This window comes from Pleurodeles waltl, chromosome 1_2 (assembly GCF_031143425.1).
Source record: "Pleurodeles waltl isolate 20211129_DDA chromosome 1_2, aPleWal1.hap1.20221129, whole genome shotgun sequence".
Lineage (NCBI taxonomy): Eukaryota > Metazoa > Chordata > Amphibia > Caudata > Salamandridae > Pleurodeles > Pleurodeles waltl.
In genome coordinates this window covers 316,826,517-316,842,905 of record NC_090437.1, presented here as the reverse complement: position 1 = coordinate 316,842,905, position 16,389 = coordinate 316,826,517, and the positions used below count along the sequence as shown (strand labels likewise).

General features: G+C 43.7%; 1 protein-coding gene across 2 annotated transcripts in view; it reads right to left on the bottom strand.

Annotated features, from left to right (window-relative positions):
• Positions 1–15,909, bottom strand: part of TTC39B (tetratricopeptide repeat domain 39B) — a 486,814-nt gene extending 470,905 nt beyond the window's left edge. The window contains exon 1 of one of the 2 annotated variants that reach the window (XM_069238795.1): positions 15,511–15,909. In XM_069238795.1, the coding sequence (XP_069094896.1) occupies positions 15,511–15,558 (48 nt within the window). In that variant the 5' untranslated portion in view covers positions 15,559–15,909. The remainder of the gene's footprint in view (positions 1–15,510) is intronic. The other variant, XM_069238785.1, reaches the window with a different exon arrangement.
• Between the last annotated feature and the right edge of the window lie 480 nt (positions 15,910–16,389).

Below are 16,389 nucleotides of genomic sequence, written 5' to 3'. Positions count from 1 at the left end.
ACTGGTGCCTCCCAAGGCCCCCAACACTTGGCTGGCATCAGAATGCACTCTTCTACAAGAAAAAAAGAAATCCTTATGTTCTGGACATTTTGCTCTCCATCATGGCCAGTCTGAACTTATAACGTTCTCCTAGTCTAGCATGAGTAGATGACCGTGAGTGGAGCTTTGTTCTTTTAGGCAGCATGCCTACCTAAAACTTTAAAATTGCACTTCTCCAGGTCTACCGTTTGTATGTCATTTGGATTTCATTTCATTTAATAAAATTTACTCTGTTTCTCAAATGGTTTGGGATTTTACTGATGTTATGATTTTACTTTATTGCTGTTTGTGTGCTGCATAAACACTTTACACATTGCCTCTGAGTTAAGCCTAACTTTTATTGTACCAACCTACCAGTGGGTTAAGCACAGGTTAACTTAGAGACTTGTGGTTCACCCTGACAACCAATAACCCAGTTTCTTACATGCACGATATCGTGAATGAAGTGAAGATTACATACGCATAAACGAACCCTTAGTGTATTATTTTTAGTTTGTACAATATGTGTCACAGTCTATAAAGTGAATTGAGGATTTTTAATTGTCTATAGCACAGCAGACAACTTTTACATCATTCCACTAAAAATATGTAAGCATCGATACTTTGGCCCATATTACTATATGGCCTTTGTGGCGCAGGGCAGCACAGCAAGTTACCTTGCTGTGCTGCCCTGTGCCACGGGGAAAGGGCAGGAATGTGCTGTATTTATTCAATACGGTGCATTCCTATCCTTTCCCTCCTGCACCTGGTGCCCTTTTGGCTGCCTAGTGCCAACACAGGCACCCTTGCACCATGGTGCAAGGGTTCCTGCGTTGTATGTAGGATTGTTTTTGTGCTGGAAGGTGTATCTTCCTGCACAAAAACAATCACGAGAGGCTTTTTCAGTGCAGAATGCAGCACACATAGAAAGAGGGAGAAAAGGAGAAATTAAGATATTTCTCCTGGTTAAGCCTCACCTCTGGAGGCATAGGATTTTGATGCATTCTCAGTTTTGCCTGGGTTGGTAAATCTGGGAATGCACCACAAATCACTGGAGTTGCGTGGGAACACCCACGCAAGGCCCACAGAACGCCTCTCTGGGGCAGAGTAAAACAATGCAGCAATTTGCGCTGCTGCCTTACTCCATATTTTTGAAGCCATTCAAAGCCACACAAAGTGGCTTTTTGTGGCTTCAAAAATATGACTTAGTGGTTTGCACAACCCATGTACCACATTGCGTGGTGCAAGCATGACTCAGCTCATTTATAAATATGCCTCATACATGTATATATCACAGGTGCTTGTGTTTTGGTCTAAAATAATACAATGACTCATCATTACAAAAACACAACATGCAATATATCAACACAGTAAAACACTGCTAGACGAAGAGTCACCCCAGACAATAGCATTTAGAACCAATTAGAGAAAATGTAGCTCTATAAATGGCCAACTGATAATTATGACCACACACAATATGCACATATTAATACATTGACAGACATAGCTGATATGCAACCTGTACATATAACATAACCAGAAAGACTACACTTCGTGTGCATGAGGAACAACAAGGGGCATAAAAGAACTGATTAAATGTAACTAAGTCAAAGGGTTACTTAAAAAAATATTGCAATGACTCCTAACATAACTGTTCCATTAAAAAGACATTATGAACGTATAATATAATAGGAAGGCAGTGAGATATATATTTATACTGCATACGATTATACCGTTTCACACGTTTTTATATTTGGCATTAGCCAGGACATTTTGATTTTACAAACATTATATGTATAGTATACATACTTAAAAGGGCTTTCAGCCAGCTCTCTTCTTTCATTGGTCTGTTGTTGTGTCATCTACATTTGGCTTACGCCCACTACCCCACACAACAAGGACAAATGGGTCAGCCTACTTCAGCCACTGGCTAACTTTATTCTGAGTGACTGCATTGTGCTCTTTCACAAGGAGCACATCGATACAAAAAGGCAGCTCCTTTCAGTGGCAGAGTTGTTTGTATTTAATTATCATTTTAGTGCTGCTTCTGTGTTTACAACTTGATGTAATAGCAGGATGCTTTCTACCAGTTCTTCACAGCGCATGGCACATTCCAGCTTTATCAGTTCCTGACTCTTGCTAATGATGTTTTTGGAGCTGCCTTTTTTGTCTGATTGCTGCTATTTCAGTGTATACCAATTTATTTCCATTTGAATCAATTCTTTATAAAGTAATTCTCTTTTTATAACAGAATCAATTGCATTCTTAACTGCATTTCTGTATTTATTGTAACCAGTCGCGGCTCACGGCATGCAAAAGAGGCAGGTGGCGCTGGGGGAATGACATTTAAATTAATTAAAGAATAAAAAATAAAAATAAAAACTTATCTCCACTCCATCCGCTCCTCCCACTCCTCTGCAGGCACAGGCTCCCAGCCTGCCCTGCACCAATCCTGACGCTGCTTGGAGCCGCGTTAGGACTGGCTGGGAACACCCAGCCTGTGCAGGCTCTCTCCAACTGGATAGAGCACACTGCGCATGTGTGTTTGGCCAGCCCAAGGCGGACGGCCAAATATACAAGCGCTTTGAGGAGGACTACACAGTGCACTCCCCCTCACTGCTTGTCACCCCGAGGCCCCGCCCCTTTCCCCCAAAAAACGATAATAAACACAGTTTATTATCTCTTGGCAGATCGCAGATCTCTTGGCTTTGCCAATGCTTGTTTTATGTGTGCAGTACGTGGTGGGGACCAGCAGGGACAGCAGCAGCGTGAGGCACAAGATCACTGTAATTGATATTCAAGAACTTTTACAAAAAAATACTCGCTCCTTAAAACAGAGAAAAAATTGTCCTGTTCAAATCTCGATACTTACATTTTGTGTTCTTGTAACACTCCAGTGACTCTCCGAATCCACATGTTGTATGTCTTAAGTTTCAGGCCATTGGTAGTGGGAGGAGGGTACAACAGAGAAATTAGGTGAGTGCTTTACTACCCTGAAGTGAAACGTCCAAATGTCTGTGAATGACGACTGTTCTGCTTCAGGGATTACGACAAGGAAGCACGGGACCTTACTAAGGGGCGAGAATGTACCTTTCCTAGCAAGCTAGACCTGTCACAGAGAAAATAAACAAACACTGTACTCTGGAGTCCCGTGACTGCTAGTGTTTCCCTGGTCTTAACAAAAGCCAATATTTGGAGACTGTCATCTCCGGGTGGGGGACGTGCTGTAAATATTAGCGTGCAGCTCCTGGAACACATGCCACACCACCCACATTTTTTTTTTTAAATAAACAGTGCCTCGCATGATGAAAGCCCGGTTGGATTCTGCAAACTCTGGAGAACTAATGAAACGTCACACGAACCAGCAAGGCCAATTCAGGACTCTTGCAAGCTGTCATGATTAGAACTCTTGCAATCCCTGGCACTGAAGTGTACTATTTTATGATGTGATAACCACGCTGTGGACAACCAAAGGCCAGTCACTCAGACAGATGGCAGCCAATGGCTCATCTTCCCATTCCGTGGTGGGCAGGAGTAAAGTGTGACTGACAACTTACCAGACCAATGGATACTGACCAAAAGCCACTTAATGTATGTATATACTCTTATGAGTGTTCTAACCAACAATAGCCTGGCGAGACAGCAAAAAGAGAGACCTAAAATGTGCTTCCTAGGGCTCTCCAACAAATCTTTTGCTCCCGTTCAGTGAGACATCTCCCAACCTTGACCCCATGGCACAAACTCCACCTACCCTGCTACAAAAGCATGCATAAGCTTTCAATCACAGCTGCACGGAAGTTAATGCTTACACTAAACTAACGTGACAGCAAAAACGAGAGCCTTTACTGAGATTTAAAGAAAATTTATATTTATTTCTATCTACGGTGATTTGTAGAGAAGTGAAGATTTCCACAAAAGAAGAATCCTTGCTCTAAACAGATTCTTCAAAGACCAACAACAATCTTATTTATTGTTTTCAGGAACATACTATACTCCTTTTTTTCAGACTCCATCCATTCATCTGCATTTCTCGAACTTTTTGTGAGACTTTCAACTTCGTGATGTAATCGCCACTCTGAAATCCTTTCAAGTTGTAGAATTTGTAGGCACTTTGTATGTGCATTTTACAACAATATCCACATGGGTGGAGGACTGCAAATGAATGCAGTCTTGTGCAAAAAGAACCAGATCAGCTCACTCAGCTATTTTGTGCAATCCTACCCAGTTAAGGTTGTACTTTAGTTGGTGCCCATTTTAAATAGACTTTTTATGCTGATACTTCCGTTTTCAAATTGAAGCCACCAGAGGCCTGCGCACACTCGACCATCTAAGCAGACCAGGTACGCAGATCCTGGCACATAAAAGCACATGCAACACACGATCATTTAACCTAATCTATATTTTGCTATCATTTTAGTAATTGTTTTGTCAGCTTCACTTGGTATAACTGGCTTACAAGGCCATGATCCCACCACCCCTTGAAGATATGTTCAACCTACGGTCAATACTAAAAGGTAATGGGGAGAATGTATTCAGATTTAAAAACTAACATCTGTAGTTGTTGGAACTATTTGTTCAAGGAAGCTTTTTTTTCAAGATGTTCCCAAAGGTTGCCCCTTATTTTTTGTTTGTGTTCAAGTGATATCTAATATAAGGAAGTTTCTTAACACCAACTCAGTTTTTCAAAAGGAAAGCCTAGGTGCCTCTAGAAAAGGAGGAAGAGTCCTTTTGCTGTGAAGGGAGTTGTCTACCTCAACCCACAGTGTTGTTAACTCGGGATAGTGATCACTCATTTTGTAGTATGCCTTCATCCAAGAAGTTGAGAGACCTACCATCTCCAATCTAAGGCCAACAGATCCCAGCACTCAGTGACCCTTCCAGCACTCAAAATGCAAATTAGCTACTGAAAAAGAAAGGTAAGCTAGGTATCAGCCAAAAACAAACCAAATAAAGACCTGAAATGTGCAAAATATAGGGAGGGGGTTGAGTTATGGTGAATATAACAACTGGACAATATAAAGGCTTTCATGGTTTTGTGTTAGCTAAAACATAATTGACCTTTATAAACAGATTTTCCATTTAATTTCAAGATGTACTGCATTCACCTGCAAGGTATCCAGCCAGGTACCGAACTCAGCCTGCTTCATCTGTGTGCAGCAGAAGTTGGTCGCAGGGCTTTCTTGCCTTTTCACTGGGCTTAATCTGCTAGTTGTCACATTTCATGTAGGTTCATCAAACAGGGCCAAGAAATAGAGAAATCCAAGAATAGGCTAAAAATGCTAAGTCTATGCAACGTTTCATGCTGATCCACCAAACGGTGCCGAAATTATGATCAAATTAAAGATATTTTGACCCCTTTCCTCTACTCCCCATTCCTCCTCCACGCACTAAACCAGTGATACCGCACTGGGGGTAACTTGCTAACTACCTGTCACATTTAAATCAGATTCATTAAACAGCACTAAAGTAAAACAAAGGAATTGTTATCCTCCCCCCCCTCCTTTAACTTTCCATCCCCCTTTATGAGTTGGCGCATAGCTTGACATAGTAATAATAAAAAAATAAAAAAACTTCCAAGCTTCCGCCTAATGTTGAGCAGATTAGTCACAGAGTGCCAATGTTATGAGCCAACAAACTCATTGCCCCTTTTTAAATGCCCCATCCTTAATGGATGTGCACAAACGTAAGAATGCTAAGAGAATGCTAAACATGCTTAGTCTCGGCCACATTTCATGAAGAGCAATCAAATAGTGCCACAGTTATTAGTAAGTCAAAAATATTATTGACCACTTCCCCCACTGGATCTCCAATAAACCCCAAATATTTGCATTGGGTGCAACTTTGTTTTTAAAAATGTTATGTATTATTTTTATAACACATTTAAGAAACAGAACATCAGCCCAATACAGGGATTGTGGAAACAAAAACATCAATTAACAAAAGGATGGAGGAAGGAAAAGTCTGTGATAGAGTGTGCCGTGCTTAATCCACATTTTTAATAGAGAGCAAAAGACATGTCGACAATGGTATAAAAATAAACAGTGCAATAACAGGCATTACTGTTGATACCTACACACACCCCATCTGACAATATAGAGCAGAGGACAGGAAGCAATAGCCCGGTTTATACATAGCAATTTAATCAGATTCTTGGGATTCTAGCTGCAACAGTTAATGCCCGAGTGGCTCCAGATATCTTTTGGTCTGGCCGTGGGAGGCACCATTGTGGCATATATTTCACGACTGATTATCACAGTGGGTCAAGCTTTTAAGCCAAGTCAGGACAGTTGGGGGTCTCTGGCTACCCCCATGCAAGGCGATTTCCTACTTCGTTAAAAATAATGCCATTGCTGTAAACCTACGGAACCCCTGTGGCACTTCCCATACATACCTCAGCAGGGCAATAAGAGGGTCAGCTTCCAGAGCAGTTCCTATTATACAGGAGAGATGGGAAAAGACGTACCTCTAGAAATCTCCCACGTAAGTGCAAGTCCAAGTTAGGTGCGCAAAGTCAGCTTCTTTTACTTGGCACTGAGGGCAATGTGAAGATCTGGAGGGGTCAAGCTTAGCCATGGTGCAGGATGTAGTGTATGCACATCATAGAAAATTAAAATGTATGAACTTATGTTTGTGGTTTGGAGATATGATCTCTGTTGTTAGCAACAGCAGTACTAGAGTTTGTCCGTAAGCGGACATTGCAACTCCAGATGATATAGTTTGGAAACCACACGCCTACTGGCCGGGTCAGTTACTATTGATGTCAATGGGATAAACTCTTCAGGAGCCAGAGGATAAGTGGAGATCTGGGCGCCAAGGGCACTATGAATACGACCTAGTACAAAGTGGTCCATAGGGTGACATTGGCAAACCAAACATCAGCAGTATGTGTTATGACGTGCCCGTCAGAGAAAAGATCGCCCAGCGTGTGCAATGTATGACGGGACAGTGTGTGCATGACTCACAAATCATGTGCAGAGGCTAAGCACTGGTTGTCAACGAGGGGCTAAGGGGGGAGAGAGTACAGCACATCTTTGCCTAGAAGCTGCACTAGATGCCTAGTAACTGCACCATGCCCAACTGGTGGTTGAGAGTGTTGGATATCAGTTGGGTCTAGCAGTATTCCTTGCGGTAGTATGGCGTGTAAGGGCACCACTTCCGCCTGGTTACACTCAGGCTTATTATACTGTAGCCGCGTATCCCTGTGATACCAATGGTATGCAAATTGACACTGCGCCACCAGGTAATAGAGATGGAAATGCAGCACACTGAAACCTCCTCACTCATAGGGGACACCAATGTGTTCTAGTCGACTCAGGGTCTGTGGCCCGCCCATATCAGTGTAGCAAAAAAAAAAAATTGTGAGGGGGTGGGTACGTGTAAAAAGAAATATTAAAAAATGGGGAAGGACTACCATCTTGATGATGGTGATCTGGCTTATCATGGAAAGTGGCAGCCGGATCCACCGCTCGACCTGTGTCTATGGCAGGGCCGTAGTTCAGCTGAATGATCTGTTCCTTCTTGTGATGAATGTAAACACCCAGGTATTTAACCGAATCAGGGGACCGCTTTAGGGGGAATTCACCTGCTTGTGGAGTGGTGGGAATAGCTCAGATTTGTCCCAATTGATATTTAGGCCAGAGAACTGACAGAATCGTAAAATCTTGCACATTATTGGGTCCAAGTTTTCCACAGGGGGATGCACAAATAGCAGAATGTCATCCGCATAGAAGAACACCAGCGGAGGACTGGGCTTAGATTGCAAGTCACGGTGAAGATGTTTCTCCTGCAGATGGTAGACGAGGGGGTCCATGGCTATGATAAAGAGTAACAGGGATGGGGGCAGCCCTGTCTTGCCCCTCTGGTGATATCAAATGGAGCAGTAAGGGTACCATATCCCGGCCATTGGTTGGGAGTATAGAAGCATTATAAGGGAGAATTACCCATCTATGTAATCCCAGTTTTTAAAAGCATGGCGCACAGGAAAGACCGCTCCAGTGAGTCAAGGGCCTCCTCTGCATCGAGTAAGGCCGCCACCGCAGGAACTTCTGGGGAGATTCTCTGCAACACCGAAAACGCACCGGGTGTAACTTGCTAACTGCTTGGCACATTTAATGCAGATTCATCTAGTCAAATATATAAGCAAATTAAAAAGTTATTAACTCTTCCCCCTTTTTAATATTGACCCTTTAATGGATTGCTACAAAATTTGCAGTAACAAGAGGAAAATGAATCCTTTCAATCTACTGGAAAATTAAGTTCACATTCATCACACAGGACCCTACTTTTGAGCAAAAAAACATTTGTGTTCTCCCACAACCTATTTTTTTTAACTCTGCTTCCCCTGATAGATCTATAGGAGTTTGACAATACCAAGATGAGTCTAAACATACTGCCGGGCAATGTTAATGCATATTGATCAAACAGTGGCAAAGGTTTAAGTAAATCAACAAATGGCTGACAAAATATACAGACATTTTAACCCTTTCAAGCCCACAGGGCACCTTTTTCCAATACTAATGTATCAAATTGTTCAGAATGAATTTACATGTAACCAACAAAAGCATGCTTTCGGAAGGAAACCTACACTGATTTCAAGTTTGGAGTAAGTCTGTTTAGTGGTTTTGACTGTGGGTACAAGTAAAATGTCCTGTGGGAGCTAAAATTGGGAAGCATATCCTTTTTGACCGAGCTCTTAACTTTTTCCCCTTGTAAACCTTAGTTGAATATGCTAAGTGAGCGCCAAATTTGATGCAAATCAGTTGGGGGGGAGCAAAATTACAGGCAAATTAAAAATGTTCAAAGGAATGTGCAGCTGAACCATACATCCACAGTCATGACGACTGCGAGTGTATACACATATTAGATAGAGAGGGACAGAGATCAACAGATTTGGAGGGAACGTGATGAGCCCATCTCAAACACATTCCTCAGGAGAACTACCTGGTTTGAATATGCAGAACAGATTCCCTAGATATGCGACTGGCAATGGAATGGATTTGTGAGGGCCACAGCACTCGCTAAAAGCCAGGGAAGTCTCCTATGCCTAGAAACAACCCCCCTCCACTCCAGGGTGACTGAGAAGCAGCCTTTTTATACACATCTGCTGCCCTGAGCAGGAAGCAGTGTAGTCATTCAATCCATCATGTATAGATTGTACAAACAACTTTGAAAATATAATTTGCTCCACTGGAATGAGGGCTGTTACCCAAATGAAGAGGGCTTGGACTAAACGCTGGGGCTTACATCCAGCTAATTGAAGAACCTCCCCCACACAAGATCTAAGTGGACCTGCCTTGGAACCATCCTTGATGCCTAGAGCGACAGGCTGGCCATCTAGCTAGGCTGGGATCAAGCAGGATGCTATGACCTCCGCTTTGCTACTGACTTACCTGTGTGAACTGCTTATCCACTACAAGTTAGAACCTATCACACCCTGCCGCCACCCGAGTGGCACAAATAGCCTAATTTTGGGATCCTGGGTCATGGCCTACAGGGGTGAGCCATTATTTAGGCACAAACCTTTCTCTTCTTCACATGGCAAACAAGTAAAAACCTCTTTTTGTGACTTAGGAAGGAGTCAGCTGCTTGTGTCACTTGTCTTCAATTGCAGTCTTGGGTAGGTAATGCCTGTTCTTTCTAGCATCATGCTATAAAACAGTGGTTCCCAACCCTGGGGGTCTGTGAAGCCTACTCAGGGGGTCCGTGACTGCTTAGAAAATTAAATAATATTAACAGATTAATAAAGGGTATATAAATTTAATAATTTCAAAATGTAACTATGAACATTTTAAAATGTTCTATAAAAAGTGAAGGAATTTAAAACTGGGAGGATAAAAGTTAAGCTGGTGTCCTCATTTTTATTTGTAGAAGCAGTGCAAGTGCATCCAACAGATTGTAGTATGGACGACTAGTGGCCTCAATTGAATTGAGACATGTCCAACCTTCCCATTATTATATATATATATTTGTGAATTAAATAAAATGATTAAATATTTGGTGTATTTTGTGTATTGTTTCGCGGTTCCAATCATCAAAAATGCTTAGGTTGATCTCCTGCTTCAAGTAATGACACAGCTGGGGAGGTCCCCGGATTCCACTAGTGATTCATTGGGGGTCCTTAGGTCCCAGCAATGATGAAGTGGGGGTCCACAGGAGTCAAAAGGCTGAGAACCACTGCCTATAAAATGACTGCCTCAATAGCAACCAGGGTAGGACTAGGACAGGAAATAGCTCTGGACACCAAAATAAAAAAAAGTGGTCCCGCCATTTGCAAATGCAGTTAAAAAAAAGAAGATTAAAAAGGTGGTCCACATTTGTAAAGCCCCCAGTATGGTTCCTCCAGTATGTCTCGTGTGTGGGACTCCTACACCAAAGGAATTAAAACCATACACAGTCATTTAGCCACTGCTAGCGTTTCAAGGGGAATTTGGCAATAGCCATTGTTTGGTAGTGCATTTAGCTATCTCATCAGTACAGGAAGGATAGAAAAGGAGCAGGAGTAACTTGAGGAAGGTACCTTTGCTGCAGCTTCCATGGGTCAGGGGGCAGTTGATTTATTTGAAATTGGAACTGCACCACCTGCTGTGGCACACCCACGGTGCATGATGCAGCTCCCTCCATACGAGACGCCCACCCAGTGCTGCACTGTGTACCCAGAGCAACCTACCATTGCCTGCACATTGTGTACACCTGCATCCTACTCGTTATACAAGGATGATTACAACAGCAGCCCACAAATAGTGACCAATTTGGCCTACACACTGCAGAGACATTTTAAGGCATGGGCAAAGTAGGCTCTGCCCCAGGGCCCCAGCCTTCCAGGCAGCCACCTGATCGCACCTTCTCTTTACTGCAGTCTTGCCCTGGTGACCTTGAAACATTCTTACGCGTTTTCCTTTAATCTATTCTCAATGTGGGTGATGTGTTAGAGTGTACTACAGATATTCTGGAGAAAAATGTGTGTATGTTTCATGCAACACCCATAAAATGAAATTTATTTTAGATCAAAACGGGACCTCACATGTAAGGAAGGATGTCACAGATTATTTGTTGGAGTATTGGTGAGCTGCTGCCGTGTTACTATTGAAAACACACGTCGATATCCCTGAAAATTAGCTGTAAACACATTAAGAATTCGGACAAGTGTGTCACTGTCGGTGACCTGACCAAAAAGGACATGAAAGGGCTGAAACTGTATCATAAATTCAAAGCTGTCCGAAAGGAGGTGGGGGCAAAAGACGTTTGTCCCAGGGCCGCCAAAATCCTTAAGATGTCCCTGACACTCTGGCCTGTCAGACTGTCCATCTGGCACTGCCAGAATGCAATGTGAGCCAGACCGACCCTGATAGCGTCTGAAGCATCTTCCGCATTATCGACCCTGATGGCGTCTGAAGCACATTTGCCATTATAAGTCTGAGAAGACAATTCTTTGCATTCCTTTGACGTCATATAGGGGCCCGGCAGCCAGATAAACCAGAACTCGAGTGGAGCACGACCAAACTTGCACTAAGGTCTCAGTGAATTCAATTGAACACCTGGAGCCCGACAAGACATCAAACACCTCCTTGACTCGATGCACGTGCTCAGCTCAAGTATAGCTACTAAATGAGCAACAGGTGTACACCCTCGCCTCCCACCCCCGTTCTACAGAATACTGTTTACTGGTGCCAGCAAAGCGCAAACAATCTGGTCTCGTTAAAACTCGCACCCTCTGATTTCATATGAACAAATTTGAGACCTCACAAAAGGGCTACTCTAAGATACCACGGAGGGTGAAAGGAAAACTTCAGCCATACCTTTTCCAAGCAAGGAATTGGAAACATGAACATCTGTGGCAAAGGCTGTCTCGCTGTAGGTTTCAGTTATTACTCAAACTATATACAAATAAAAGCTGCATTCAAAAGCATATTCTAAGTGAGGTCACATCATGCTAGACTACACATATAATGTGTTGTTGTAGCAGTCGAAATAGCATCTACAAAGCTCACATGTCTGGCACCCCAACAAATCATGCTGAGAAGCTCACCACCTCCAGTGGCTCTTGGTACTCCAACAGCCAGGACACCATCAGGCTGGAGACAAAAGTATTAAAAAAAAGGAAAAAAGAAAAGAAAATCAACAAGCGTTCCCCATCTATGCACCCAGAACTGGATCCCTGTATCTGTAAGGAATGTCTCAACCCTGCACCAAATGTTTGGGAAAGAGCCACAAGAGCACCATTTCATTATGTTGTTGCAGTCCACCTACCTTCTCAGAACCCAGTTCCCCTCCAGTTGCTTGTTTACTGTATCTTTTCCTTTGAACCTATACAGCGCTGGGCCGCCTCCTGACTAGGTTCACACCATAAAAATACCACAGTACTGAATGTCCGAAAAGCCGAAATCATAACTCTATAAAGTATGATAATTTATTGTAAGAACCTTCATAGTAACCAGATTGAAGACCCCATTATATTACTGGGGGATAAAACAAGCCAACCAAGTTTCAAGCAACACATAGATCAAAGACTTACCTTCTGATTGGGCACTACTCAAGTAGACAGTCTCACATGAAGGACAAGTCTTACCGAGTGGCGAATTTTGGTCGGTAAGACTGTGGAGTTTGGGCTGGGGGCTTCAGATTTTCCAACAATCACCTTGGCACAGCCTATTAAAATATATTATGCGATAAGTGGGGCATGAGGGGGGCTTAGGCGGCAGTGGAAAGCCAGAGGCGTGTGAGTTGTTAGGGGTACTAAGTTGGAAGCAACCTTTTGCAAAATTAACAACTTTCTTGAACACCTTCAAAACAGAAAAAGAGAGAGAAACAGACTGTGTGTTCTTGTCAGCGTGCATGCGTGTAAAAATTATCTGAAATCCAACAGAGACCTCACTCACTGCAAGCACCTAAAACCCAAAGACTTATTAGAGGAAATATTTATTAGGGAGGGAGCACACCCCAAACACCCCCACTGAAGCTACATCCCTCGTTATAGCAGTTCCATGAATAAAACTAATACTGCTGAGGCAAGGCCAGAACAGCTACACAAAGCAGTCCTCACAAACAAAAGCTGATGCACTATATATAGGCCACTCAAGAGAGTGCACTGCTGTGACAAAACCTAAAAAACAAATTAGGTCAAGGCTCACAAACAAGTAACGTGGTCCTACCCCTTTAACATGCCTGTGCTGGCACGAGAGAAGGGCCATCAAACTTATTTAATCACAGACAGCCCTTTCATCCTATCCTAGCTGCACTATTGCCAGGGTGCACACATTGGAGTGAAAGTCCATGTAGTGATTAATGATACATATATGAATAATTATCTGTGGGTTTCCTCATTCTGTGTGTTCCTGGGTGCTTGCCCATGCACAATGACAGGATAGGTGTAACAGATGTACGTAATGTATGCCAGTGGTTGCAGACCATGGGCACCAGCACTCATTTTTGGGCATCAGGGTTATTTTTCACCAAGGTAACTTGATCCGGGACAAGAGATAAGGGCGGACAATGGAGAAATGAAGATAGGAAAACAGTGACAAAGGAAGACAGCAGGGATATATTAGTGCTTGCAACAATGGAATAAAAGACAGACAGTGGAAGATTGAGGCATGAAGTGAAATCAAAACTATATAGCCCTGGTTTTCAGGAACGGCAACCATACTAATGAGCTTTAAAAAAATAAACCTTGAGCAAAGAATGGTTTTTATTCATTTTAACAAATGAAGCTCTGTGTAGGCAGTGCACATGAGCCTTTTCATCTAGGCCAGCAAATACTTTAGCATCAGCTCAAGAATAGGCAGTCTATAGTCAAGGCAAATTAAATTATGTGATTCTGCAAAAGCAGTGTTTACCGAATAATTACAAATTTACCACACTTGCCACAATCTCCAGATAACGTGCAGATTTCAACAAAAATGTCTAGCTCAAATTTTTTTATTACCTTTTGAAGGGGGGACACGTGGTTGACTAGAATATTAAGCAGAGTAAGCTTCTGTGTTGGCACTCCAACTGAAATAATATACACCACTCAGAGAACTGAGATGTAAGCATAAATAAAGCACACAGTAGTAATCTGTATACAACACAAAAAAAGAAGGAAGGCAAGCAAGTGTAATTTTAAAAGCGAACTTTCAAACAGAACTTCAAGTTGTGCAAATACAGAAAACAGCAATTATTTGTGGTGCTCTCAGAAGTCACTTGAAAACAACACTCTCTAGCCGCCCTAGTTGTAGTCAGAAACGAATTGATTCAATAACTTCACTAAAAATAGATTTTCACTCCAAATCACTATTATTTTCAACAAGGTAAATTAATGTAATTGGAGAGTAAACGTTTTTATCTTGATGTATTATCAGAGGATCAAGGTGAAGGGGTTGTGGCCAAATGCCGCCGACTTTGAATCTGTGAAACGAGGTTCGAGCCTCTGCGTCGGCTCAACATCTTGTGCTTCTGATACAAATCCCTTGATCCCCTGTACCGACAAAAAATGTGACCTTCCATTATATAATCTGGTACTCGTGTAAAGCACTTTAACATCGTTGGGCCAAGTTCATGCTATACAAAAACTGAAATAAATAGGATTAAAGTGTTGGGCGAGACGCAACCAGTCCACCATCTGAAAACACACTGTTCTGCAAGTGTAACAATACAGTGTGCACTGCAGCCATTAGAAAGGGTATTTTGTGTCGGGGTAAAATAAATGATGAAGTCAATTCAAGGGGGGATGATAGGAGGGACGTTAGCTTGTGCTTGCAGATCACTTAAGCCCAGGTCACAGCGTTCCTAACGTCTCTCCTCACGAAGGAACCACAAGCCAAACTACTAGACATTATAAACTTCCTGAAACGGTTACGGAAATACAAGATGTAATCATGAAACCTAGCAACCGCATACATCACCTTTGCAAGGTCGTTCGCTTTCTGTTTCACTTCACGTAACAAAAAAATGTTCGCACCGCCTGCAAGCTGGCAGAGCCTTCTGGTTGCAGAGGGTCACACTGATTCAAAGGGGCGCGAGGTGATAGTGAGAGGCTGCTTAGTCTATCGCAGCCCAAGGATGCGCTCCTGACGGCGCGGAGGGCTGTAGGGCAGAGAATTACCCTCCGCCCCCTGCTTCCCTAAGAGGCAGCTTACGGAAATGACACTGGGTGAGCAAGAAACCTGAGCGCCTCTACGGGGGCGTCCGGCAAGGAGAGTCCAGGCACCGTCAGCCCTCACCCCGCAGTGAAAACCCTGCATTCCCCAGGGCGCCGGAGATGCCATTTAAAGGAACCGCTCGGGCGCCTGAGCCGCGCCACACCTAGAGGTGAAGGAGCCTTCACGGGAGAGGTCACTATCGGACACAGTCGTGCACCTGTCCTCACCGGTGACCTCCCTCGTCGGCACTGGAGGCTCCTCTCTCCCTGGCTCCTGGGCGCCAGGCGCCCCCAGGTACCGTCGCTCCACCACACCCAGCCACCTGTGCCCCCATCCGCGCGCCTTTCTTCCAAGCACTCCCCCCCGTCTCTCTTACCTCGTCGGCGTCGTGCTCCGCCATCTCCCCATTTCCAACAAACGCCATCGTTCGTTGCCCTCTCCAGCAACTACTGATGCTGCCCTGGACCCTCTTCCTCTCGTTCTAGTGCTGCTGCTAGCGCCACCGTCTGCGCCGAATGAGGAGCAGCGCTAAGCCTCTCGCTGCCGTCACCTCCCCTAGGGCACTGACAGCAGAGCACCTCCTCCGCTCCCTGCTCGTTCACTCACGCACTCCCCGCGGCCCTGCTCCCTCCCCGGGGCAAGGCGGAGGGCGGTGCTCCTGTCACTACCTTCTCATTCACTCACGCTTCCTTCCCTTCAGGGAGGGGAGAACCGAGACACGACAGAAGGAACAGGCTTTGAAAAAGGCAGCGACACACGCAAACCGGCCTTCGTTACAAGATGGGAGGTGCCTGCTTCACTTCACGCTCATCAGGCAGCGCGTGAGCATTAACTGTGCTGCATACAGACGAGCTCAATACTCGAGCGCTTGGTATTTGTTTCCATGCACTTGGACTTCTATATCTGTTCAGTTGTGGGAGGTACATCAGTAGGGTGAGTGACCCCGTAGCACGAAAGCAAATTCTGGGCAGTGACTATAAATTCGGAACAAAAAAGTCAAAATGCAGGGAAAAAGTTGGAAGAGGTCAAGCTATTTATAACTTAAGTAATTAGATGTCCAACACAAGTACAGGTCTAAATGGGGTTCTTTTCTTTGGTTTGTATAACATATGACAGTTCCGAGCAAACATTCATATGTAACCGAGTTTAGTTGAATATTAAAACCTGGCAGACATATGCACACAAAGCAAAATTTGACAACCGATTTTAGGGACAGTTGCAACAAGATTTTGCACACCTGCCCAATTAACACTAA